We start from the raw sequence: 22,321 nt of genomic DNA, 5'->3' as shown, positions 1-22,321 counted from the left end.
TTACAGCTTCAATTTTTCGACAAATTTAAGAACCACCAGAGATGCTTCTCTTTCTGAGAATATTTTACTCAAGGACACACCGATGGAAGGGATCCATTGCCGGACTATATTGTTCAAATTGAGATTATGCTTCCGGATGACTTCTCACAGCGCTTGACTCTAGGTCGACAGGTAACATTCAAAAGAGGCTACTGAAGCATCTTAGTGAGAGCGATGTGATATACTAATGGCTCTTCTATTTTGTGTAGTTGTCTCATTTTCCCGAAGTAATTCTAAGGTACGCTTGTAGGAGATTCCTGTATATAGTAGAAGAAAGGCCCTTATGTCGATTGAAATTCCATCATGACAGTATAGGCCTTACTCCATCGACATGAAAACGGCAGACACCGCCGCCAGGTCATCCAATGACACCTGGTCAACAAAATCAAACAGGATGCTTCTTCGTGAGCTCTGACCACCGTAAGGCTGCGTGACCTCCCCCGCCGTTGTTCCTTTGGAGCTGGGACCGTAGACCCGCGCAGTAAAGTCTTTGGTAATGTCACTTCCCTTAACTGCAGGCCATGGAGCAATTCCGTGGCAGAACTTGAAGAAATCCTCCGCAAAGGCGCTTCCGACAGCCTGTTGCGTTGGCGAAAGGAACTCCCGGAAGTTCTGGAATAGATAGGCGACGTCAAGGATATGGGATGCTTTGTCCTTCCATGGACCATCCCACGGGTTTCCCTCGTTGAAGTAATAAACGTACGCATTTCCTCTCCAGCCCCGTGCAAAGGTTAAGACAGGGGCGAAGAAGGAGGTGTCATTGATATAATTGAGAGCAGCATAGAATGCTTCTTCGTCTTCTGTGGCATTGGTGATGCCATATTTGTCCAGAATCTGATTGGCTACGCTCAGATTATCTGCAAGAACGGTGTGTATGGCATTGATGAACTTTTTGGCACAATTTTTCTTGAGATGGGGCATCATAACAGTGAAGATACTGGTCTAAAGTCAAGACCCTGTTAGCTAGCCATTGATAGTAATTTGTCACATAGACTTACATCCATCTGAGTATTACCAATCATCAGATCTTCACACCAAGCCTTGCCCATTGGATTATCTGCATCCCTGTCTGCCGTCTGCGCATATGTAGCAAGTGTGGAGGGTACAATATCTCCATCAATGGCAGGAAGAGACAGGGCAGACTGTGGGATCCTAGCGATTAGGTCCTGTCCTGGGGTCTTGAGAAGGGTGCTGAGTCTTCTTTCCGTACTCGCGTTTGTCAATCCCAATGCCGCAATTGCCTGCTTGTAATTCTGCTCATGCATGGCCAAAGGCAGAGGCTTAATTAGAAAATTAGTCCCACTCATCGAAATTGCTCGTCTAAAGAGTGCTTTATCCGATTGGAGGTGATATGTGACAGAAGCTAGAAGATAATGGCTTTATCAATATCTTAATCGATAATCGATTGCAGAATGTATCAGCATGACTTACCTCCTCCGGCACTCTCTCCCGCTAAAGTCACATTCTCTGGATCTCCACCAAAATCTGAGATATGCTTTTGCACCCATTCCAAGGCGACTCTCTGGTCACGGAGACCGTTGTTGGCTTTGTATCCAGCCTGGCGAAGGTCATTGGAGGTTAAGAATCCAAACACGCCCAATCGATAGCTTTAACCTGTTAGCAGTGTAAAAGATGGTCGGTGAAGGCACCATACTTGATAGAGACCGCAACAATGGGTAGATTCTTCTCCACGGACAATTTGACAAGGCGCGTATAGTCGAATTGTGGCCACGAATTGGCACCAATCATAAATCCCCCTCCATGGATATAAACGAAAACTGGAAGTTTTGAGGAAGTGGTGGTGCCTTCTGGGATGGCTATGTTCAAGTTGAGGCAGTCCAATTCTGACTGAGGGAGGTCTTTCTTGGGGAGAGAATGTTGGATAGCACTCTGCTCAAGATCGCATCCAAGCAAAGGAGAGACCGCAGTAGGTCTGAATCCATCTGTCAGCGTAATTTTATAAATGGCGCAACTAAATCATCTCTTACCCATCCTTGGTTGCATCGAGGATATCGCCCTCGCGTTTCTCGATGAGTTCTGCGCTCGCAAAACTATCCTTGAGAGTAGCATATTTGATACCCAGGTACTGTGTCACACTGTCATCTTGTCGACCACGAATGTCTCCTAGAAAAGTAGTTTTGAGTACAGCGGCCATTATTGTCTATACTTCCACCAATTTCAGACCTAGATAGATAATCGATGTAAGAATCCATGGTCGGTGCGGCGTTGGGGTAGTTAAAATAATAGCGAGGGGCCCCGGGGGGTTCCACTGCTCGGTAGACTTAGAGGAATAGGCTCCAGGGGGAAAAAGGCTTTCGTGCCTAACAAGAGGGTTCGTTGAGCGTTGTTCTAAGCGGAATTGTTGTCATTGGTAGCTGGTGGGGGAGATGGAGATGTCAGTTGAAGCGATCAGCGGGGGAATTCCGTGTCGGATATACGGACTGTACTTTGGCACTGCATTTGATTCTAGCAGCATTGTCGATCAGTCATCGAGTAAAATCACTAGATTCTTGCCATGATTTGTCGCATTATGTCTTCGTATTACTAGCAAGGTATTGTTGTTTTTCTTTCGCTGGTGTGTTGGTTGTTGACGGAGTTTCTCCAAAACAAGCGGGGAAATTCCTTAGGGTTATCCACTCAACATGGACGAAGAAGACATTAATTTTGCATGGGTAGAGTACGTAGGCCTTTATTAGATTTCAAGATCGAGCAATGGACAAATGGGCAGTATTTTATCTTTGTTGGATTGGATTTGCGTCTAATTTACTGGTATAGCCATCGATATTTGGTACTTTTGTCTATCGCATTGCTGCTACATCAAGCTTCAGTATCGTGAACGCCATAGACCCGGCGATATAAGAAGAGAACAAAATAACCAGGGTGGTTATATCATATCATAAGCTGTCGAGGTTTAGCAGCAAGATAGGAAGTAGAGGCGTGTACAAAATCGACCAGAGGAAACAAACGCCTTGATATTTGCTGTTTTTGAATCAAATGAAAGCACATACTCAAAACTAATACGCTCAAATTATATCACCTTCCATCTATAATGCTCTATTATGTTTCTGCAGGTTCAAGACTGGAAGTTCATGCTGTAGCCCCCCGTCTTCGGATCCTGAACAAAGTTGAAGTTATTTGTCGACAGTCCAAATGGCTTGAGAATGCCATTTCCCAGCTATGAAATTGTCAGCTCGCTGTCTAATCTTAAGGCAAGCGAATTCAGTGAACTTACGTCTTTCAGTTTGCCCATCATCTCTCCCATCTCCTTCTCTCGTGCCTTGTTGATTTTCTCGGGAAGTTCTCGAAGACCCTTTTGCACAATCCGCCTATCATCCGCAGGTAGATTATCCATAGAAGCCAGTGTCTTGTAGTCTTCTTCGGCTCCTTGTAGGTTTCCCCATCCACCAAGCTGGGCCTTTGCCCGAGCACGTCGTAGCAGTGCTTTCGCCCGTATCCGCATGACATCCTGTCTTCTTTGGTCGATTTTCTGTAAACGTTTCAGCTCCTCCTGCTCTGCCTCTTCATTCTCGCCCGAAATTTCAACAACGGCGTCAGCCTGGTCCGTCGATCCTGTGCCTTGTTTCTTTTCCTCAGACTTATCCGCATCTTCTTGTGTCGGTGGCGGCTCCACTCTGTCCAAACACTCAATACATGCTGTTGCAGAGTCGACTGAGGCTTTCCAGTCTTCCATTTTCAGGTAGCAGGCGGCGATGTTACTTCGGAGGACTGCGACATCGTAATCAAGGTAGTTCGGACATGAGGCGAGGGCCCGATCGTAGCAGGAAATGGCTTGGTCATAGCACGCAGAGGTGAAAAGCTGATTCGCTTCTTTCTTGATCGCTTGTGATTCTTCTAGGAGACGCTGTGAAATTTGTCTCTGTGAGTTTCTGCCCGGTAGATGAGAGAGGGGCTGGTCACTCACGGCTTCTTCTTCAGCAGGGAATCGCGCATCGTGAAATACGTCTTCCGCTTCGCTGTCACTGTCCTCGGAGGGTTTCTTTGCATCCTTCTGGGGGATATCTTTGCTAGTTTCGTTCCCAGCCATTTTGTCTCTGCAGCAGAATAATAATAATGATCATCAATAGTGACAACAGATGGAGCCACCCACGTATGCTGGTCGGGGAATCGGGGGTGTTGCCCCGATCTGCCGATCGCTTTTCCCCGCGCTGGGCTGAGTTTGTACAACAACATCCCAGTCGTTCTTTGCAACATTCAGGTGCACCTTCTTTTGACCTTTGTACATTCCCGTGCATAGCACAATTTCAGAAAAATGGGATCTTCTACTCCAGAGTAAGTCATGGTGCTATCTTCAGACCCCGCAAATGCGACATGTCACTCACATTCCTCCTCCAGGTTGCCCCGCGTCCGCGCATGTCTTTTTGACATGGATGGTCTCCTGATCGACTCAGAAGATAAATACACTTGTGTTACGAATACTATCCTTAACGAATACGGAAAACCAAACCTCCCCTGGTCAATCAAGGCCCAATTGCAAGGTCGACCGGCACCACAGGTACCGTCCACCTTTCTAAGTCCCCAATCTATATCGCTGTGCATAACATAATCTCACAATTCTCTTCTACCAGGCCGGTAAGATCTTCCACGACTGGGCTAAACTCCCAATTACCCCGCAAGAATTTCTGGAGAAACAAGCCGCCTTGCAAGCGCAATATTTCCCTCTATCTCAGCCGCTGCCCGGAGTTATGACTCTTCTGTCCAAATTGGCCTCGACCCATATCACGGATCATCCTGTTCACGTCGCCCTGGCTACATCATCGCACAGGAAGAATTGTCAATTGAAGACCGATCATCTCCCAGACCTGTTCACTACGTTCCCCGAGTCTCAGCGGGTGCTGGGCGATGACGCGCGTATTGGAAAGGGGAGAGGAAAGCCCTTGCCGGATATCTATTTGCTGGCACTGGAGACTATCAACACGAATCTAAGGGCTAAGGGGGAAACAGAGATCAAGCCAGAGGAGTGTCTCGTCTTCGAGGATGCGGTTCCTGGCGTGGAGGCAGGTCGCAGAGCCGGCATGCAAGTGGTTTGGTGTCCTCACCCCGGTCTTTTGGAGGCTTACCAGGGCCGTGAGGCAGAGGTTCTTGCAGGACTCACGGGCCAGCACAAGGAAGAGGAGAAGTCTGCAGCGGAGAAAGAATCGGATGAGTTGGAGGCGTGGAGACTGCAGGGGGCAGGTAGCCCCGGTGAACTTGATGATGGTTACGCAGTGTTGCTCCGCACTCTGGAGGACTTTCCTTATGAGAAGTTCGGTATTCGACCTGCTTAGAGGTGCCTCTTTCTAGAAACATGATTTGCGTGAATCGTTCTATTGTACATGAAAAAGATACCCTGTGCGAAAAGTGACACTAAACCTTTGTAAATAAAGGCGGGCAAGTCGGTGCTGATAAAAAATAAAGTACAGTCCAATATAAAACCCAGAAGCCATTAAAAGAAGATTCTTAAAAAGGAAAAAGAAAAAGAAGAAAGAAGAAAACCAGTTTCATACTCAAAACAAACCCAGACGAAAGTCATCGGTAATCATCTTTCGAAAAGTCGTGTATCGTACTGGAGACCGGAGACACATCTTATAGACATGCCATCAAACCAGTTTCAAAAGAGGACGAGCATCAGCTCTGTCAGATTTGGCTCAAGCCAGACAATCGTAATCTTCAGATTGCCGTAGAATAAAAATCTCTCGGTCAGTCAATCGGCCGGGGACATCCAGAGAGACAAAAAACCTATTGAAAGAGGGCTCAATCGAGGTAGAGGAGGTGTTACCTTTTCCAAAGGTGATGGTGGCAGCTGTAAGTACATCATCCCAAGGAATAAGAAGAACCAACTGCCCAATGATGAAAATAAAGTGACAGATGGAACACAAAAGAAAAACCGGGGAAATAAAAAGAAAAGAAAAGGAAAATGCAAAGGTGAAATGAAAATGACATGAACAAAGAAATGGATATTGGATAGATGAGAAAGACATGAACGAAGTGAAATATCGGTAACGGGGGAAGGTAAAAGGCCAAGTGCTACATTCGCAAATCCAAAACTGTAAAAAGATAACACATAAACGCAGAACGCTGGACAGGGGATGCAGGGGAGGAAATAAGCTGCAGGCATCCTTTTAATATCTTGATATGCCACTGAAGAATGTTGAATCAAAAGTTCAACGCTTCATAAGATCGTGCTGGTTCCGGTCTTTTAGCGCTGCTTCTTCTCCGGAGAAGGGCACTCATCAAGGTCATCCACTTCAGAGGTAGGACGCTTGCGACGGTTGCTTGACTGTCTGGTGGGAGTCACGGGAGCCATGTAAGGATTGCGAATGCTGTTGCCCATCATGCCATTCGGGGTGATGCAAATATTGCCAGATCCACTGCGGACGTGGGATGGGGTCGAAGGCGCTGAAGCGAAAGATATATCGGGTCTAGGGTGAGATGTCGGGGCAGTCATGCGACGACCGTGCATCTGGGCTGGAAAGCTGTGTGGCATGGATCTGGGAGTGAAAACCTGGTGGTTTGGTCCAGCAGTCTGCACGGTCTGTCTGAGGTTGGGTGTGGCGTGGTAAGACGATGTTCCTGTCACCATGCGCTGAGAAACTGGAGAGGCAGACTTTTCGTCAAGCACGGGAGACGAGTTCAGTCTAATGGAACCAATCGTACGAGGAAGGCCGTCAGGGGTAAGCGCACGCTCTTGGCTGTCTGTGTTTTTAATAGGCGTGCTGTAGCTCGTTGCGGGTCCGACGACCGGTTGTTCTAGCAGGTGGTCCTGAATCGAAATGGATTTGGTGTTGCTGGCTGCGGATTTGGGTCTGCCACTGTCACCCAGCGCCTGCTTTCCAGCATTCATGACGGCACCTTTGCGTTTGTTCAAAGTTTTGTTGGCTATGACGCGCTGGGATATCTTGTTAGTTGAGGGCCGTTATAACCCGGAAAAGAGATAGGTACCTTTTGGGCAGCAACGGGATCATCCAAGAACTGGTAAATGTAAACGGGGTCGAGCAGGTGCTTGCAAATAGTCTTATGGGTCTTTATAAAAGTTAGCTTAATGTAAACATAGACACAAGCCTGGATGTTGGCTCACAGCAAGGCATTCAATGACCTTCGTGACTCTCTGCGCGAAGGTAGCGAGATCACCACTCTGCTTGGACTTTATTCCAAATATCGCCAGCAGTGGGCCACATGTGTGGCGAGAGATACATAGATCCTGGGCGTATAGCACGTCAGTCAAGTGTTAGGGGGCCATTCGTTGATGGTCTTACAAGAAGGTTCCAGCAGACAGTCTCAATTCTCTGATCTGGGTATTTTCCATCTGCGAATGGTTTAATCATGCCTGGATTGTCCTCTGCATACTCAATGCTCTTCATTGCATTGCACAAGGTTTTGACGAATGCTCTATGCTGTTTCACAGTTTCAGGAATGGTAGGATCATAAGGAGGCGGCTCATTGTTACGGCTTGCGGCGTTAGCTTCGTGAACAGAAGAAAACCGGGTGCCGGTGTCAACATTGTATCTATCAGGGTCCATCAACTGAGCGAAGGTAGGAAATTTGATAGGACTGACACCTGCTTTGCTAACGGGTGGCTCCTGTGGCTCCTGTGGTTCTGGTTGCTCCTTTGTTTCTTGTTGCTGGAAGTCTTGATTTCCGTCACAGGCTGCGATGGATGGGGGTGCCGTGGAGGCGTAAGCAACATTTGAATGCTGATAACCGGTAAATTGGTTGAATTGATTGAAATGAATGGGCTGCGGCCGTTCATGGCTGACGAATTGGTTGGTTTGGTCGAAATTAGTGGACTGCCCTTCCAAGTCATTTCTGGGGAGACCGTCGTAGTTTCCACCGGCTGGAGGCACATTCCATTCGTGAGGAAGTCCAGGATGGGGATACGCTGGCACCTCGAAGTGATTTGGATCAATGGGGCTACCATTGTTGGAGGTATCACCAGCCAAGTTTTCCGCAAAAGGGAAATGACCAGGAAAAATTGGAGGGCTCGATCCTGGCGCTGAGGAATTCGAGCTCACAGCGAAATCATCAACACTGTTTGATGGTCAATATTGGCTTTTTTTTCACGTGGACATGTACTGGAGAGGAACTGGATGCATACTCTGCCGGGTTTCCAGCAACGCTTGAACCATGTTCACTACCATTTGCAAGCGGAACGCCACTGTACATCTGTGCAGGAATAATTGTGTTGATCAAAGGCATACAGCCCTCGAAGGTATCCTGATGAGGCGTCACCAGTTCTTCTTGGCCAGCATTGATGTTGCCGAGTCCAGAAATCATGGCCCAGTTTCTGTTTGCTTCGTTGGCAAGATTCAAACACACTTCTCAAGGTGAACTTACATAGTATTATCAGATCGAAAGCCGTCAGAGCCAGCCTCTGGGTCAGAGTATGAGCCGGTGCCGGGGGGTTGCTCATACCCTGGGAAGAAACTCTCATCAAAATGAGACATGATAGACGAAGATTTCTCCACGCAAGAAGGATTGTAGAAATATTTTGAAAGCACGAAAGCTCGAAGACTTGGGTGTGTACGAAACGAGAGTCAAGACGATACCTAGGAAACAATCCAGGCAGATACAGTGCTCAATGTTGAGAGTAAACGAAAGCTTCTTTTTGATATTGGCTTGAGGAAGAGAATCGAAACGAAGGTGGTGAAGTCAATACAGAGAGGAAAGGAAAGAGTGAATTTTGCTCAAGGTACAAGTGGGATTGAGAAGGAAAAAAAGAAAAGCAGTCTGGAGGCTGGGGAGCGAAGGTGAATTCAACAGTGAAGCGGTCACGCGTAGGGCATTGTATGGGAGACGCGCTTCACCACGGGGGGTTGCCATATATTAAGAGGGAAACAGAAACGCGCTAAGCACGAGGGGGACAATATCAGAATATCATGGAAAATCTGGATCTCTGCTAGAGAATCAGCCAGTCAGAGGGCGTCAGAGAGAGCCTCGAGGGGCTCCTCGAAACAATTCCATTGACATCCTGAAGTACAATAAGAAGAGTGAAGTTGATGTTGTCCATTATGATGCATTGTGGGCGTATTGTAGAAGAATTTCTGAATAGGATATCAAAAGGATCAATAGCCTCATGTTGTATTGTCCTGCGTAGCCATCCTTCTCGAAGGTCTGGGGGGGAAAGAAGGGCATCAAAGCTGTATCCTGGTCAGTGGGAAAGCCATATTACTGAAAAACAAATCTGGTTAAAGTCATATCAACAGGTGTGCTTTACTTTGAAGAGTTGTAGACAAAGACATGCTGTTTGTGCTTGGTAATATCCAAGATTCATAAATACAAAAGCTCCAAAGGACTGCTAACCTGTTACTTTCCATCTTTATTCAAGATGGGTATACCAGTACCATTTCTTTGTAAGCCAATTGAACAAAATCGAGAGTTGAAATTGTCTCGAGGCCGATAAATAGGGCTCGTGGTATTGACATCTTTGTATTTTGGCATACGATCCCATAATCGATCAAGACATCTGAATAGGGCTTGTATCGGGGATTTTTCAACGACGATCCGGAACATCCCGTTTTTGCCCCGATATATCTCGACTTTTTCTGGATCTGAATTGCAGGTGGCTAGGGCAACCAGGGCAGGCTGTATATTTTTTTTATTGATGTCTAGCCTTCGAGGTTAGTATCGAGAAATGGCATAGACCACACCTTCAAACTATTATCGATATTCGATGCCGAAAGCAAGTCGGTTTGGTCACCATGGGCAACATCTTCCAGATTATGCCTTTGGCCAGAACAAGTGGCTGCGACACTTCCCATTGGATGGAGAACAGTGCTGGTAACGGAGTCTATATTTGTTTAGTAAGTGAGAATTTCGAGGCAATGCACTTTTTACTTACCATCGTGGACTTTCCATTCCCAGTCAGAATTCTGTGCACCAGCAGTGAGAGTGGGATTCCGCCAAACCCTCATGACGCCGTCAACTCCTCCTGCCCAAATTTCGTGAGAATCGCCTTCACCAGACGGTACCGCATCAATCTTCATGCGCTGGTTTGTGAGCGCCTTGCGACCCTGCAACCATCCTAGCAGCTGCCCAGTCACTCGAATATCGTATACCAACACACCGTCACTCTTGCGCTCAGCAATGTACAGGTACCGTCCACATGGACTCCAAAGCAGTTGAGTAACTCCTCTACCGCCAATATGGCGGTTGGCATCAGTCTTTGCGGTGCTAAATGTTCCTAGAAGTTCTCCAGCTCCGTTCGATCCGTAAAGCCCGACCTGCCTCGTGAAAGTTCCGGCAGCCAGGATACCATCTCCAGTTGGGTTGACAGCCATAGCAGATATGATTCCCTTCATCCCAATGCCTCCACCCACAATCTGCTTACGCTTACTTGGTATTGTAGGCATCCAGGAAACGGGACCGTCTTTACCAGGGCGAGAAACGTCAAAAAGACATATAAGACTATCCGATCCAGTGAGAAAGTGGGTTCCTCCAAGCGTATCCGGATATACCATAGAATGCGGCGTTGTGAAAGCCTCTGTCGTTGGGTTTACCAATGAATAGGATGCCAATGAAGTTGGTGCAAGAGCAGATGTGAGTCTGATGGGATGGTCTCGAACTGAAGACAAAAAGATGGTGGTAGATGGGTCCTGCAGGGAGTAGAAAGGATATATGGCGGTGGCATACGTTGGTTCTGCCGAGGGAAGAGTTGAGTATGGAGACAGTCGATGTGGTGACGGTCTTTCTTCTAAGAGGTCTGGAGGTCTAGATACTATTAGACTGGAGTTGACTAAGGAGGATCACACCACTAACAGTATGAAGGTTCTGATATGATGGTCTGCCGAGTCAGTCAGCAGAGTAGTGCCATCTGGTGTCCTGCAAATATCGCAGTCAGCTATTGACCAGAATCAAAGAAATTCAACTTCTAGCTTACCATTCTACGCTTTTGAAGTAGTTGAGGTCTGGATGACTCTTGTCCTGTTGCTCACCGTGCTGTCCTGGCCTGCGCTGGTTCTGATTGACAGATGAGACTGTGTCAACCTCTGGATTTTGTTTCCTCTCTTCTTGAGTCGAAGCCACGCATATCGGCTTCCAATCCGATGGTCCACCCTCCATTATCACAGACTAAAGAAAGTGGACAACAGCCAGAAGTAGTGTTTTCCAAAAAGGGCTATGCAATTCAGTTTTATAAGACGTGAAACAAGCAAGGTATATTAGAAGATCGTGAATGATCTGGAATATTCAGTAAAAAGATGCACTCCCCATCAGATTGACACTGAGGTTTATAGTAGACTTCGAAGAATAACACGACGACAAGTGATGGAACAGCGAAACAGAACTAATGGAAAGCCCCTTGACTACATGTAGATTTCAGTGCAGTATTTCCCGGAGATCGCATCGATTTTTAAGAACAACCGTTAGCATCAATTGGATAAATCTTCCATCGACTCTCCTGGCTCGGGTAGCAGCACTCCAAGAAAAGGAGATATCGGATCGATATAGACAGTATGACAGACAAACGACGTCAAGATCAGGTCGGAGCGTCGAAGATCGTCGGTCCCTTTTGTGCTGCTGCTAAACATCGGCCCCGGCGAATCTTTCCCCATCCAACACTAGCCCAAAGAGCTCTTGCGGCGACAGCAACGCCTGCATTTTGTGTTTGCAACATCAAAACAGTCCCAACGACGACTTTTTTGGGGCAGCTTGTCTGCAAGAGAAGGTTGCTTCTTGCAAAGAGTGTAGCCAAGAATTGCCTCCCTGCATTCCTTTGTTCATCCCTAGGATCGGCTCTTTTCTCCCACGATGTTCTCCGCAAAACCCTCTGCCCCCTCGACTGGCGGCTTGTCCATAAACACCAACTCCGCCAATTCTCTTTTGTAAGCGGCTCCTATTTCCATCAAGACTACATTATTTGTGTGGCGTGGGCATGTCATCTGGTCTGGTATAATTTGGTGTGGTCGCATGCTCTGCGCGTTGGCAACATTTTGTTTCAGCATTTTTTTTTTTTTCTTCTTGACTACAATTATCGCCAATACCAATGACTCGCTCCTATAGCCAGCAATAAGTGATTACCGTGCTTGGAATAAACTAACGGAATTCTCTGTCAAACAGCGGCGGTGCCAACAACACCCAAACCTCAACCTCGACAACCACACCTGGGACGACGAACACATCCGGAGGCCTTTTCGGAAACCTTGGCAGCTCGACCGCACAATCAAAACCTGCAGGGGGACTGTTTGGAAACGCCGGTAGTGCTACTACGCAGCAGTCACAACCTTCTGGATCCAGTATGTTTTCGGGGCTGGGTGGGCAGCAACAACAGGGCAGCACAGGCGGTCTGTTTGGAGGCTCTACAGCGACTACCTCGCAGCCTCAATCAGGCGGTCTCTTTTCAGGCACTGCAGGCGCAAGCAGCAATACCACACAGAGCGGAGCTACTGGTGGGGGATTGTTTGGGGGTCTAGGTGGTGGATCTACAGCGCAAACCCAGTCTAAACCATTCGGTGGCCTTGGTGGATCGACGACAACCGGGGGAGGCCTCTTGTGCGTAATATCTTGATTTGGGGGAACCCAGTCTGTTTTCTGAACTAACGTCTCTTTTTTTTTTAGTGGCGGTGGAAACCAGCAGCAGCAGCAACCGCAACAAGCTCAAAAACCTACACTATCTCTTTTCGGAAATCAGAGTACTACCACACAACAACCAGCACCGCAAGCTTCCACGGCAGGCACCGTGGTTCCTGGGGTGAAGGTTGATGTGAGCAACCTTTTGCCAACAACGAAATATGAGAGTTGCGCCGAGGAGGTTAAATCCGAGTTGGAGAGGCTCGATTCTTTCGTCCTCAGCCAAATGAATATGTGCAATGAGGTTGCAAATCTGGTTCCATCAATTGCCAGCCAGGGCGAAACCATCCCTAACGACGTCGACTTCGTGCAGGGCAAGTTGGAAACGATGCAACATGCTCTTGAAAATGATGCCGGCGATATTGATCAGCTGCGCAGCCTGGTGGCTCGGGACGCGGCTGAAGCACAGGTTGCATTCCGTGCTATCGACACATTGAAGCTGCCTTTGCAATATCAATCTGCAGGGGGTGCCGGATGGTGGTCCGTCCAGGACCAAAAACTATCTGACCGCCAGTCTTTGCGATCCGCGCGCAAGAACACCCTAGCTCTTCCCGATGATGTCGAGGGCGATCCTTCCACCGCTGCCGCTGTGAACGGAGTGCCTGTGAACCTTGTCGACTACTTTTCACACCGCTCAGATGAGATGGGAACTGTCCTCGATCGTTACACACGAAACCTGAAAGAAATCGAAGACCACCTTCACGGAGTGGAGCTCACACTGAGCCGACAGATCAACGAGTTTGTGGCATCGAGAAGCCGGGATGGCTCAGCTGCAGGAACACCAAATTCGATGCTCAACGACCTTGCTGCTGTCCTTGGAGACGTTGAGACTGGCATTCTGGGTGTTGCCACCAGATTGGGAGGAGTTACAGAGCAAGTGCAAGAAGTCGTAATGGGCCCGCCGTCGGTAGGCGATGGCCGATACAATTTATAAAGACGCACATAGATGTTGTGCACTACCGAGTATTGTTCCACGTGATTCCCTTTTTCTGTACATTAACTACCTTACGAACCTTGGCTTTGGTTGTGGACAGCAAGAGGATTTGATTTGATGTTATGTGATTCAGCATTTAATGCGGTTAGGCGTTTTGCGTTTGAAAGAATTATAAAAGGGTTTTTATCTGTCTTTCCAGAGTTTGTAGCTGTCGATATTAGGCGTAAACAATAGAAGAAAAGTTTGGATGTTCAGGATAAACCATCAGGAAATTTTACATGCCACATGAAGAATCAAGAAAATGGAGGAAAACAGCAGAAAAAGCAAAGAATCCCCCAAAACAAGCTCAAGTAAGCTGTCGATCCTCCATCAGTTATCGATAAGCTAAAGCGTTCACCATTCGCACGCAATCCCCCGACGGGCTTGCGTGATCCCCGCCGGCCATTCCGCCCCAGATTTCCATCCTCAAACCTCCAATAGTCGTGCAACCGATCAATAAGCGAACTTCAGCCTTCTAGATACTACATAGTATGGCTTCTAGTTCGTTCTGAATGCGTGCTCCACGGCCCACAGGTCTGCAGCATTATTGGGGCTGATCAGTGGGAGAAACATTTCGACCACTGCCCATGAAGAGGACAACTCCCTACTTGTGCAGAATGGTACAGGTAAATAGGTCAGCTTAGTCTAAGGACGCTGAAAGAAGCGGTCAGATTGACTCTCAGGCTTTCAGAGCCCCGAAATATCCCATTTGCTGGAAAAGGGTCAGTATTGCCATCAACGTCAGAGGAAATGGCGTGATGTTTCATCATCGCTATTTGGCTTCGGCTGTGGAAGGAGAACCACAGATTGATAAGTTATGGGGCCCTTTGATCACGACAGTTGCTGACAGATCGCTATTTCTATTCTCAGACTATTGCGAGATTCTCTCCCCTCGCCTCGCAGCAGCTTGGGTGATTGTGGTTCGCGATGGCGCCATTTCCGTCAACTCCGACTCTGGAGAATATGCGTAACTCTATCAGGCAACATGCCCAATATCATGGCCCCGGGAAATATGCTTGAGTCATATTGGGATCCTCTCACCCGCGGGAAACTTGGCCTCTGCTATCTTGGTTCAATATAAATGTGTCTACGATTCCTGGGTTCCTCTTTCTTATTTCCAGACAACATCAGATCAGTCAATCAATCATTTCCCCTCCCTTCTACTGGGCAACGCTCAATTGATCTAGCCGGATTATCTTTCTATTACCAACCTTAAAATGGCACCATCACTGGAGGTTCCTATCCCTCCATCCTCGGATACCTTCACGGTTCCCAGGAAGGAGATCGCGGGTGACAATAAGTTTCGGTACGAGCCGGGACGCACGACGGTTGAACGTCACGACAACTACGCCCATGAAGATCTTCTGCCCTCATTTCCAGGCATCCGCTGGGGGCCCATTGAGGATCTCCCTTACGAGGACAGAGGCATTCATGGAGACCCTAAGTTCCGCAACTTGCTCCGTGACGCAACCGACGTCTTCGACTACAACCCCAAGATTGGAACAGAGCTCCATGGTATCAACCTGGGCAAGCTCAGCGATGCACAGAAGGATGAATTGGCTCGCTTGATTGCTGTTCGTGGAGTGGTCTTCGTCCGTGGACAGGATGATTTTGACATTGAAGCTCAACGAGACTTGGGTAAATACTTTGGTACATTGCACAAGGTACGTCATTCATTATGATTATTTTGAGGGTGGTGATAGCTAACCAAATATAGCATGCTACCACCTCTGTTCCCAAAAAGGGCGGCTTGGAAGATGTTCATGTGGTGTATACTGGTGACAACGGTACTGACCAGCGTGCTATGTTCACACCCAGCTTCTTGTGGCACTCAGATGTATGAGCTCCCTTTGTCGTCTTGTTGCTTGAATATCCTCAGCTAATAATTTGCTTCAGGTGACATACGAAGTGCAACCACCATCCTACACATCTCTGAAGCTTCTGACAGGTCCACCCCGTGGCGGCGGTGGTGATACACTGTGGTCGTCTCAATACGCTGCTTATGACGCTCTTTCTCCTCACATGCAATCCTACCTCAAGGGTTTGACAGCTATTCATTCCGCAGAAATGCAAGCCTCAGACTCGCGGGCCCTCGGTCGAACAGTCCGTCGTGAGCCGGTCGTTACGGAGCACCCTCTTATTCGTACCAACCCCGTGACTGGCTGGAACAGTCTTTTCTTCAACCCGGGATTCGTTACAAAGATCAAAGGCATTCCAAAGACCGAGAGTGATGCCATTCTCAGCTACCTTACCGAGGTGATTGCAACTACACAAGAGATCCATGCTCGCTTCCAATGGAACAAGAACGACGTCGCTTTGTGGGATAACCGCACAACCGTAAGTCCTTCCCTAGACTACTTCCATCTATGAGTTTTTACTAACAATTACAAAAGACTCACTCAGCCTCTTACGGATTCGCTCCACACCGTCGCCATGCGGTTCGTGTTGCGTGCCAGGCAGAGAAGCCTGTCTTGAAGCCAACAGGCAAATCCCAAGAAGAGGAGTTTGCTGCTCTTTACGGCTTGCCACCAGTCAATAAGGATGGTTCTCGACAGTCCAACTACAACGATTGAGTCAGAGCTGGTTTCTCTGGTTATCCCTTTTTATTTCTCTCTTTTCTTAGCGTTCTACCTACTACCTACCCAAGCGTTTTATGTGTTTTTCAAAAAGCAATAGTGGCTTTAATATCATGATTAGGACATACAACCTATCTCACATTTATGATTCGAGTACTATCTTTCTATCATTTAGATGTAGTGGGCAGTTGGATTCAAACTGGCCTATCCTTCCAATGTGTTATGGCTATTGAGTTGCAAAATGCAGTGTCTAAGTGAAATGAATCAAAATTATTTCTGAAAACCAAAGCTTCTTTAACATGTTGCCTAGACACGTGCGCGTAGTCCTATATCCCTATTAGGACTGCCTCTAGTTCCTTTCTCTTCTCACCCATACCCTCTCGACTCCATCAAACCCCTCTTCCATTCCCATCCCAATGGAACAACAAAATAAACACGAAGGTCCTTCTTTATTGGAATATGCCCGATTCCACGGAATCGCAGCCGATTTCACCAGTGCCAACAACGCCCTCGAATATGTCAATCAAATACATGAAATCGCTTCTGAAGACCTAACGTCTCATGAAGAAAACGTGGCTACATTTGAAAGTCACCTATCTACCGTCCAGTCAAGGATTGAACAAGACCTACGCAAAGAGAAGCTCGACCTCAGGAAAGAAGATGCCCGTTTTCTGTCTATGATTATCCGCGATGTGAAAGCAGAGCAAATAGATATCGACTGGGATAGTCTTCTTCCGTCTTTTAATCGGATTCGACGTCTTAAGGTCGAGACTCCGATACTCCACATTGATTCTGACACGGATATTCTGTCCCTCAAGAAACCTGTCTCTTACGATCATGATGATATCGAATTACCGCCTGCTGAGAAGTATCCACGGGATTGTCAGATGGATATTCTCGATAGCTTCCTGGGAATGGCCGATAAGACCATAGGGAATATGAAGATGGAGAAACTTGACTGCACCAAGGACAGTCTCGTCATGATACAAAATGCTAGGAAGTGTGTCGATCTTTCCTTGGGGGATATAGAAGAACCTCTTGGGACTCTTTTAGGCTCATGCCAGGTGAGCTTTTAGAAACGCGTTGATACTACTATACTAATTAGTGCTTCCCCATGCAGATGAAGCCCCTTGAGCCTACATTCTCTCCGCTTGTCCCCTGGAAATTCGAGGAAGAGCTCCATGTAAATCCATCGCCGATTACAAGCCCATATATGCTACCTAGTCCTGTCTCCTCCGATCCTCTCGAAAGATCTGAACAACAAAGCAGAACTCTGAAAACCGCTATACTGGCTTCAAAGTCACCAGCTGAACATATTGATGAGCAGACAAAAATTGTCCAATTTAATGGGAATGAGATACAAGACACTGCCCATGACCAGCCTTGTGGCTGGAAATCCCCAGGCCCCTTCGAAGGACAAGCACGGAGTGAATACACTACGGATGGACCGGTTTATACAGATATGACTGAAGAAAATGGAAAGGAAATAATATCCTTGGTTTCCATTTCACCAAGAAGAAGTCCATATGTTAACCGTTTTACGACTGGAGAGGACACGGATTCTCACGCAATATATGTTTCCGGCTCCCAGCCAGCAGAGTTACAGACTCAATATAAGGTAGAGGAAACACCTCCTCAGACCCTCCATATAGGACAAGAAGAAGAAAAATATCAAAAAGAGCCATTCTATGAAGGGGTCTTGACGGCCGAAGCTCCCCATCCTAGCACAAAAAACATTGGGGGTGTATTGATGACCTCAACGCCAACAGAATATACAACGCGGAAGCAACATAGACAAACCACTATACCTAGTGACAATGACACACAGCTATCTGAGCTACCATCTGCAACTCAGAGCCAGAAGATATATCCTGATATGAAACGGCATCTACCACCTACCCATACAGAAACCCGCCAGTCCCCACGACGAAAGAAAGGAAAACACAAGAAAGCTCATTCGATCCCACAAAAACAACGCAATCCGAGCGGCATGAAGGTAACATCCGTGGCTGATGATCCCTTTGAAGGCCCAGAACAATCAACAGCTTTCACAGCCTTGGGCTCATTATCCGCGTACATGGAGACAAGGGGAATAGGGCCGAAGCCGAAAGTCGTTGGGAAAAGTCCATACTTCTCAGATAATAAATCGAAAGCTGTTACCAATAAAGAGAAGACTCCGGAAGACATGATTGATGGATGTATCGACCAGAGAAAAACAGATGATCTTTGTCACACGATGTCAAAGATCTCAACACGTCAGATTCCGCAGTGCCACAGAAAAGGTAAAGAACCGCCTTCACTTTTCCTCTCAACAGCACTTTTCAAGACCCATCTCCGAGTCGTACGGGCTCTTGAAGAAATGGATACCCCACCAAGACTCATATACCGTGATTATGATACCAACTCGCAACATGGACAAGCTAAGATCCAATGCAGCTCATCCATCCCTAGACACGATCCTCCATCAGAAGCAGATATAATAGTGTCACCCACTACCGGTATCATATTGACAACATCACAAGCAATGACACAGCTATACCTACCGGGCCACAAACCCTATCATCCTCAGATGAATAGCATCCAATGCGTTAACTCCCCTCTTCGAGAACGTATAATAAGCCTTGCTCTGCGCTATGAACAATTATACGTCTTTTTATGCCATTCCGTGCCAACCACCAAGAAATCTCAGGGTAAAAGCGCAATTCCAACAGCAGACAAACGAACATTAGCAGCCCTAGCATCCTTGACTGTCTTTTGCACTTCAGCCTCTGCCTATTCGACAATCATCCCGCTGGTAATCCCTCCACCCCCAGAAACCGTGGCAGAATGGATTCTCGCGCTTTCATATAAACATAGCTTCCGACTCCGTGATACTGGGGTCGAGTCATCTAAAAGCATTGGCTTTACACCGGTCAATCCAGGCCACAAAGTGCGATTCGAACTAGCTGGCATAGAGAATGAAACGCGCTGGGAACAGTTTCTCCGGCAGGCGGGGTTGAATCCCTTCGCTGCACAAGCTATACTGGCTGTTCTCAGAGAGGAAAGGAAGGAAGAGTTGGCGATGATGCACTTGAGAGGTGATATGCTCGGTCACGCTGAGAGGAACGTTGGCGGTCTTGGTAGATTCATTGAGATGCCCTCAATGCAGCGAAGACAAGTATTTGGAGAGTTGATAGGGCAAAGGGTACTGAAGAGGGTCGAGGATATAATTGACAAGGACTGGCATTGCGACTGGGCGTTAAATTTTGATGCCAACGGTGGGTTATAAGGGCGAATCCAAAATGAATTGATGGAACTACTACGAACAGATCACATTGAAGACATCAAAACCCATCTGGCATTTCCTAAGATATCGAGACACAAAGCAAACACTGAGCAGAGAGGAGATTATCGTTTCCGGAATTACTCGCTTGTAACCCAGCAATATTGCGGGATAAAGCGGTGGCTATGTTTTAGAATACATCAAGTAATATGCAAGAATAAGGTCATTTCACGCTTTAAACAATAGATGCAAAGAGATTAAGAAAGATAATTAGCCCAAGAAATCACACGGACAAGCTCCACATGCCTCCCGGGATAATTATTTTGGCAGCTTTTTTTGTTATAAATTTTTTTGGGGTTGAAATGTTGCGTGTTTCGAGCTCATAATTTTGCACGTATAATACACGTCTTCCTGCGACGTACTCAGGCAATTTTCAGCCCGAGCCGAGTACCGGAACGACAGAGGGTATGAGGCGGTGATACAGAAATCGAGCATTCATTCTGTTTGGTCGTTTACTGCTTGTTGATCTTGGCAAGAAGCCTAAATGCACGAGTTAGCGAAAGGGCTACTGAGAAACAATTCACAAAGAAAGGGCCACGTACTCATGGTCACGGAAGAGGGTGTACTCTTCCTCGCCGACCTTGACGGAGCTTCCACCGAACTGTTTGAAAACATTTGTTAGTCACAAAATCACAAAGACCACAAAGTATGGGGCCAGGATTTATCCATTGGTGTATACTGGAAAACCCGGGAAATTTTTGGAAGCTATCTTACCTGAGGGATCAAGACGTGGTCACCGGCAGCTACGCTCATGGGGAGTCTGCTACCAGCCTTGTCGAATATACCAGGGCCAACAGCGAGGACCTTGGCCTCGTTCTGCTCCTTGACGCTGCTCTCAGGGAGGAAGATACCGGAGGCAGTCTTGGCCTCGGGCTTGACACGCTGGACCAGGACGCGGTCAAGGAGGGGAGCAAGGTTCTTGATGTTGCGGAGGACAGACTATAGCAAAGAAAGAAATCATATTAGTAAAAAGAATTGGATGATGGGAACCATGGCATTGATGGGAGATGAGAAGAAATTGATCGGATCGGACAGGACACTGATCGAGTTGGACTGGGATAGCTGCAAGCAGAGCAAGAACGTACCATTTTGATAAGATGAATTGATTGAGATGCACAAGGGCAAGAAACAAGTGCAGAAGGCGAGCTGGAGTAGGAAGAAGATGGAAGTTGAAGAAGCGTGGAGAGCAGGAAAGAAGAGAAAGATGTCGTCGGATTGTCTGGGGGAAGAAGATCTGGGCTCGCCGGGCCGCGAGAAATTTCCAGAATGCCAAGACTTGAAGGCCGAATAGCTTCCATCAACACTGCCGAGGGTATATGCGACACACCGTTCTTTTCAGCCTACATGGTCATCATTACGATAATTCTGGATTTGCTTTGCTAGTTCTCAAGCATGTTTATGCCATGGCTCTATAGAGGGTAAAGAATTATTTTCTCTGGTTTGTTTATGTGCTTCCCTGTCGAAGACACAGCTCCGTTTTCCCGAAGCTTCACAACACAGCGGAATAGAAACGAGTCATTCATAACAATTGAAATGTCCTGATTTCATGCATTTTGAACGCCGCAAGATCCGACCCATCATCATGGTACACACTAATATCGCAGGGGAATTATAAAGATAACAACACTCAAAGGATAAACCCATAGCTCTACCATCTTCTCCCTCGTCCTCGACCGCCGCCATATCCGCCTCGTTGATCGTAACCTCCGTATCCCATCTGTTGACCACCGCCTTGGCCACCAAATCCTTGACCTTGCGGTTGACCTCCAAATCCAGGTTGTCCTTGTTGTCCGCCGCCTGCGCCGGGTTGACCGCCCATCATCGCCTGCGCATGTTGCATGAATACCATAGGGTCCATGGAAGCCGGATCCAGACCCTGTGCCATCATGCTTGTCAACATGCCCTGCATCATGTCTTGGTTCATGTCGGGCATGCTGGGCATTCCCGGCATTCCTGGTGGTGCACTACCCGCAGGCGCTGCAGGTCCTGGGGGAGGGCCGCCCGGCATTGGAGGAGGCATACCCATGCCCAAGAACGCCTGCATGTCATCTAACTGCTTCTTTTGATCTCCCACTTCTTTCCGTAATTCTTGCTGTTTGAGCACGTAGCTTGCCCAGGTAAACTCGTCGAACCCGTAGTTGAAATAGTCTGAAATATCCGACCCAGGTCGCCTCCATGGCTTGTCATCTGCAGGGAAATCGGTATCCATGTCCGTTAACATAATGGGTTTCCCGGTATTGGGATGGACAGGATTCGCATGGACATCGATTGTGGACGAGTGAATCGCTGGGTATGCGGATCCTGGTTTTTGTGGCACAGCAGGCTTTGCACTGGCGGGCACTGGGGTAGGAGCATCGACTTTGGGGGTTGCAGAAGGCGTTATCGATTTCGATACAGCTGATGAATCCGTAGACGACGGTCTCTGAGGCTCACCTCGTAGACTGGCATGGCGAGGGTGTTGACTTATATCGAGTTAGATGGAACAACGCAAATGAGATCAACACATCTACTCACACTTCTGGAAGTGCATCGGGAGGTGCCTCTGTAATAATATTAAAATCGTCCTGCAGAGTAATCAGAAAGTGCACTTGAGGAAGCGACTATATCAAGGACAAACATCATCGTCTTCCACCTCTACCTCTTCCTCCATATCATCTCCCTGGGGATTGGCGTTCGAAGGGGTGTTTTGGAAGGCATTATGCGGTTGAGTTGTCGGCACCGAGTCCGCGGGATCATAAAAATCATCGTCTTCTTCATCCATGGTTTTTAGGTTTCGCGACGAGTGGAATTGTGATTGAAAGCGGCACAAAGATGAGATCGCAAGAAATGGTGTTTACTGCGATGCTGCGG

The 22,321-nt window shown here is 47.5% G+C and overlaps 11 protein-coding genes across 11 annotated transcripts; 4 read left to right on the top strand and 7 right to left on the bottom strand.

Annotated features, from left to right (window-relative positions):
- Positions 1 to 104: 104 nt before the first annotated feature.
- ASPWEDRAFT_67889 (putative carboxylesterase) lies at positions 105 to 2,404 on the bottom strand. Its single transcript, XM_040838937.1, has 5 exons — positions 2,028 to 2,404; positions 1,694 to 1,972; positions 1,471 to 1,646; positions 1,038 to 1,402; positions 105 to 981 (listed from the first exon to the last, which is right to left on the bottom strand). The coding sequence occupies exons 1-5, from the start codon at positions 2,192 to 2,194 to the stop codon at positions 358 to 360; spliced, it is 1,611 nt and encodes a 536-aa protein (XP_040691382.1). The 5' UTR covers positions 2,195 to 2,404; the 3' UTR covers positions 105 to 357.
- A 358-nt stretch (positions 2,405 to 2,762) lies between these two features.
- Positions 2,763 to 4,204, bottom strand: ASPWEDRAFT_39441 (uncharacterized protein). Its single transcript, XM_040835090.1, has 3 exons — positions 3,962 to 4,204; positions 3,272 to 3,901; positions 2,763 to 3,214 (listed from the first exon to the last, which is right to left on the bottom strand). Exons 1-3 carry the CDS (start codon positions 4,082 to 4,084, stop codon positions 3,113 to 3,115), a joined length of 855 nt encoding a protein of 284 aa, XP_040691381.1. The 5' UTR covers positions 4,085 to 4,204; the 3' UTR covers positions 2,763 to 3,112.
- Positions 4,205 to 4,237: 33 nt separating this feature from the next.
- ASPWEDRAFT_39440 (haloacid dehalogenase superfamily protein) lies at positions 4,238 to 5,490 on the top strand. The gene is made up of 3 exons (XM_040835089.1): positions 4,238 to 4,329; positions 4,393 to 4,552; positions 4,626 to 5,490. The coding sequence occupies exons 1-3, from the start codon at positions 4,310 to 4,312 to the stop codon at positions 5,322 to 5,324; spliced, it is 879 nt and encodes a 292-aa protein (XP_040691380.1). The 5' UTR covers positions 4,238 to 4,309; the 3' UTR covers positions 5,325 to 5,490.
- A 14-nt stretch (positions 5,491 to 5,504) lies between these two features.
- ASPWEDRAFT_466074 (uncharacterized protein) lies at positions 5,505 to 6,126 on the bottom strand. The gene has a single exon (XM_040836799.1). It carries the CDS (start codon positions 6,015 to 6,017, stop codon positions 5,685 to 5,687), a length of 333 nt encoding a protein of 110 aa, XP_040691379.1. The 5' UTR covers positions 6,018 to 6,126; the 3' UTR covers positions 5,505 to 5,684.
- Positions 6,127 to 6,235: 109 nt separating this feature from the next.
- On the bottom strand, positions 6,236 to 8,480 carry ASPWEDRAFT_27061 (uncharacterized protein; the record flags this gene model as incomplete). Its single annotated transcript, XM_040832944.1, has 6 exons — positions 6,236 to 6,925; positions 6,979 to 7,059; positions 7,115 to 7,237; positions 7,293 to 8,064; positions 8,132 to 8,320; positions 8,371 to 8,480. 6 exons carry the CDS (start codon positions 8,478 to 8,480, stop codon positions 6,236 to 6,238), a joined length of 1,965 nt encoding a protein of 654 aa, XP_040691378.1.
- Positions 8,481 to 9,641: 1,161 nt separating this feature from the next.
- ASPWEDRAFT_50795 (uncharacterized protein) lies at positions 9,642 to 11,094 on the bottom strand (the record flags this gene model as incomplete). The annotated part of the gene is made up of 4 exons (XM_040837496.1): positions 9,642 to 9,823; positions 9,875 to 10,743; positions 10,792 to 10,854; positions 10,913 to 11,094. The coding sequence occupies 4 exons, from the start codon at positions 11,092 to 11,094 to the stop codon at positions 9,642 to 9,644; spliced, it is 1,296 nt and encodes a 431-aa protein (XP_040691377.1).
- A 733-nt stretch (positions 11,095 to 11,827) lies between these two features.
- On the top strand, positions 11,828 to 13,791 carry ASPWEDRAFT_39437 (uncharacterized protein). The gene is made up of 2 exons (XM_040835088.1): positions 11,828 to 12,522; positions 12,589 to 13,791. The coding sequence occupies exons 1-2, from the start codon at positions 12,269 to 12,271 to the stop codon at positions 13,532 to 13,534; spliced, it is 1,200 nt and encodes a 399-aa protein (XP_040691376.1). The 5' UTR covers positions 11,828 to 12,268; the 3' UTR covers positions 13,535 to 13,791.
- A 999-nt stretch (positions 13,792 to 14,790) lies between these two features.
- On the top strand, positions 14,791 to 16,146 carry ASPWEDRAFT_171165 (TauD/TfdA dioxygenase family protein; the record flags this gene model as incomplete). The annotated part of the gene is made up of 4 exons (XM_040830739.1): positions 14,791 to 15,237; positions 15,291 to 15,410; positions 15,470 to 15,910; positions 15,967 to 16,146. 4 exons carry the CDS (start codon positions 14,791 to 14,793, stop codon positions 16,144 to 16,146), a joined length of 1,188 nt encoding a protein of 395 aa, XP_040691375.1.
- Positions 16,147 to 16,565: 419 nt separating this feature from the next.
- On the top strand, positions 16,566 to 19,417 carry ASPWEDRAFT_182542 (uncharacterized protein; the record flags this gene model as incomplete). Its single annotated transcript, XM_040831921.1, has 2 exons — positions 16,566 to 17,213; positions 17,270 to 19,417. The coding sequence occupies 2 exons, from the start codon at positions 16,566 to 16,568 to the stop codon at positions 19,415 to 19,417; spliced, it is 2,796 nt and encodes a 931-aa protein (XP_040691374.1).
- A 506-nt stretch (positions 19,418 to 19,923) lies between these two features.
- Positions 19,924 to 20,559, bottom strand: ASPWEDRAFT_27056 (co-chaperone GroES family protein; the record flags this gene model as incomplete). Its single annotated transcript, XM_040832943.1, has 4 exons — positions 19,924 to 19,951; positions 20,014 to 20,072; positions 20,186 to 20,410; positions 20,557 to 20,559. The coding sequence occupies 4 exons, from the start codon at positions 20,557 to 20,559 to the stop codon at positions 19,924 to 19,926; spliced, it is 315 nt and encodes a 104-aa protein (XP_040691373.1).
- A 281-nt stretch (positions 20,560 to 20,840) lies between these two features.
- On the bottom strand, positions 20,841 to 22,312 carry fip1 (cleavage polyadenylation factor subunit FIP1). The gene is made up of 3 exons (XM_040835087.1): positions 22,089 to 22,312; positions 21,986 to 22,035; positions 20,841 to 21,933 (listed from the first exon to the last, which is right to left on the bottom strand). Exons 1-3 carry the CDS (start codon positions 22,230 to 22,232, stop codon positions 21,120 to 21,122), a joined length of 1,008 nt encoding a protein of 335 aa, XP_040691372.1. The 5' UTR covers positions 22,233 to 22,312; the 3' UTR covers positions 20,841 to 21,119.
- Between the last annotated feature and the right edge of the window lie 9 nt (positions 22,313 to 22,321).

Source organism: Aspergillus wentii (assembly GCF_001890725.1).
Source record: "Aspergillus wentii DTO 134E9 unplaced genomic scaffold ASPWEscaffold_3, whole genome shotgun sequence".
In the NCBI taxonomy this organism is placed as follows: domain Eukaryota; kingdom Fungi; phylum Ascomycota; class Eurotiomycetes; order Eurotiales; family Aspergillaceae; genus Aspergillus; species Aspergillus wentii.
Note: the sequence above shows the minus strand (reverse complement) of the source record. Positions and strands in the feature narration are given on the sequence as shown.

Bases quoted from the DNA above. Each gene is read 5' to 3' on its own strand.
- ASPWEDRAFT_39440 (XM_040835089.1), top strand. From the start codon at position 4,310: ATGGGATCTTCTACTCCAGA. The intron at 4,330-4,392 runs GTAAGTCATGGT...TTCCTCCTCCAG, and splicing joins ATGGGATCTTCTACTCCAGA to GTTGCCCCGCGTCCGCGCAT. The intron at 4,553-4,625 runs GTACCGTCCACC...CTCTTCTACCAG, and splicing joins AAGGTCGACCGGCACCACAG to GCCGGTAAGATCTTCCACGA.
- fip1 (XM_040835087.1), bottom strand. From the start codon at position 22,232: ATGGATGAAGAAGACGATGATTTTTATGATCCCGCGGACTCGGTGCCG. The intron at 22,036-22,088 runs GTTTGTCCTTGA...ATTACTCTGCAG, and splicing joins TAGAGGTGGAAGACGATGAT to GACGATTTTAATATTATTAC. The intron at 21,934-21,985 runs GTGAGTAGATGT...ACTCGATATAAG, and splicing joins CCCGATGCACTTCCAGAAGT to TCAACACCCTCGCCATGCCA.
- ASPWEDRAFT_466074 (XM_040836799.1), bottom strand. From the start codon at position 6,017: ATGTCTTTCTCATCTATCCAATATCCATTTCTTTGTTCATGTCATTTT.
- ASPWEDRAFT_39441 (XM_040835090.1), bottom strand. From the start codon at position 4,084: ATGGCTGGGAACGAAACTAGCAAAGATATCCCCCAGAAGGATGCAAAG. The intron at 3,902-3,961 runs GTGAGTGACCAG...CAAATTTCACAG, and splicing joins TCCCTGCTGAAGAAGAAGCC to CGTCTCCTAGAAGAATCACA. The intron at 3,215-3,271 runs GTAAGTTCACTG...ACAATTTCATAG, and splicing joins TGATGGGCAAACTGAAAGAC to CTGGGAAATGGCATTCTCAA.
- ASPWEDRAFT_39437 (XM_040835088.1), top strand. From the start codon at position 12,269: ATGTTTTCGGGGCTGGGTGGGCAGCAACAACAGGGCAGCACAGGCGGT. The intron at 12,523-12,588 runs GTGCGTAATATC...TTTTTTTTTTAG, and splicing joins ACAACCGGGGGAGGCCTCTT to TGGCGGTGGAAACCAGCAGC.
- ASPWEDRAFT_67889 (XM_040838937.1), bottom strand. From the start codon at position 2,194: ATGGCCGCTGTACTCAAAACTACTTTTCTAGGAGACATTCGTGGTCGA. The intron at 1,973-2,027 runs GTAAGAGATGAT...AGATGGATTCAG, and splicing joins CTCGATGCAACCAAGGATGG to ACCTACTGCGGTCTCTCCTT. The intron at 982-1,037 runs GTAAGTCTATGT...TCTTGACTTTAG, and splicing joins TTGGTAATACTCAGATGGAT to ACCAGTATCTTCACTGTTAT.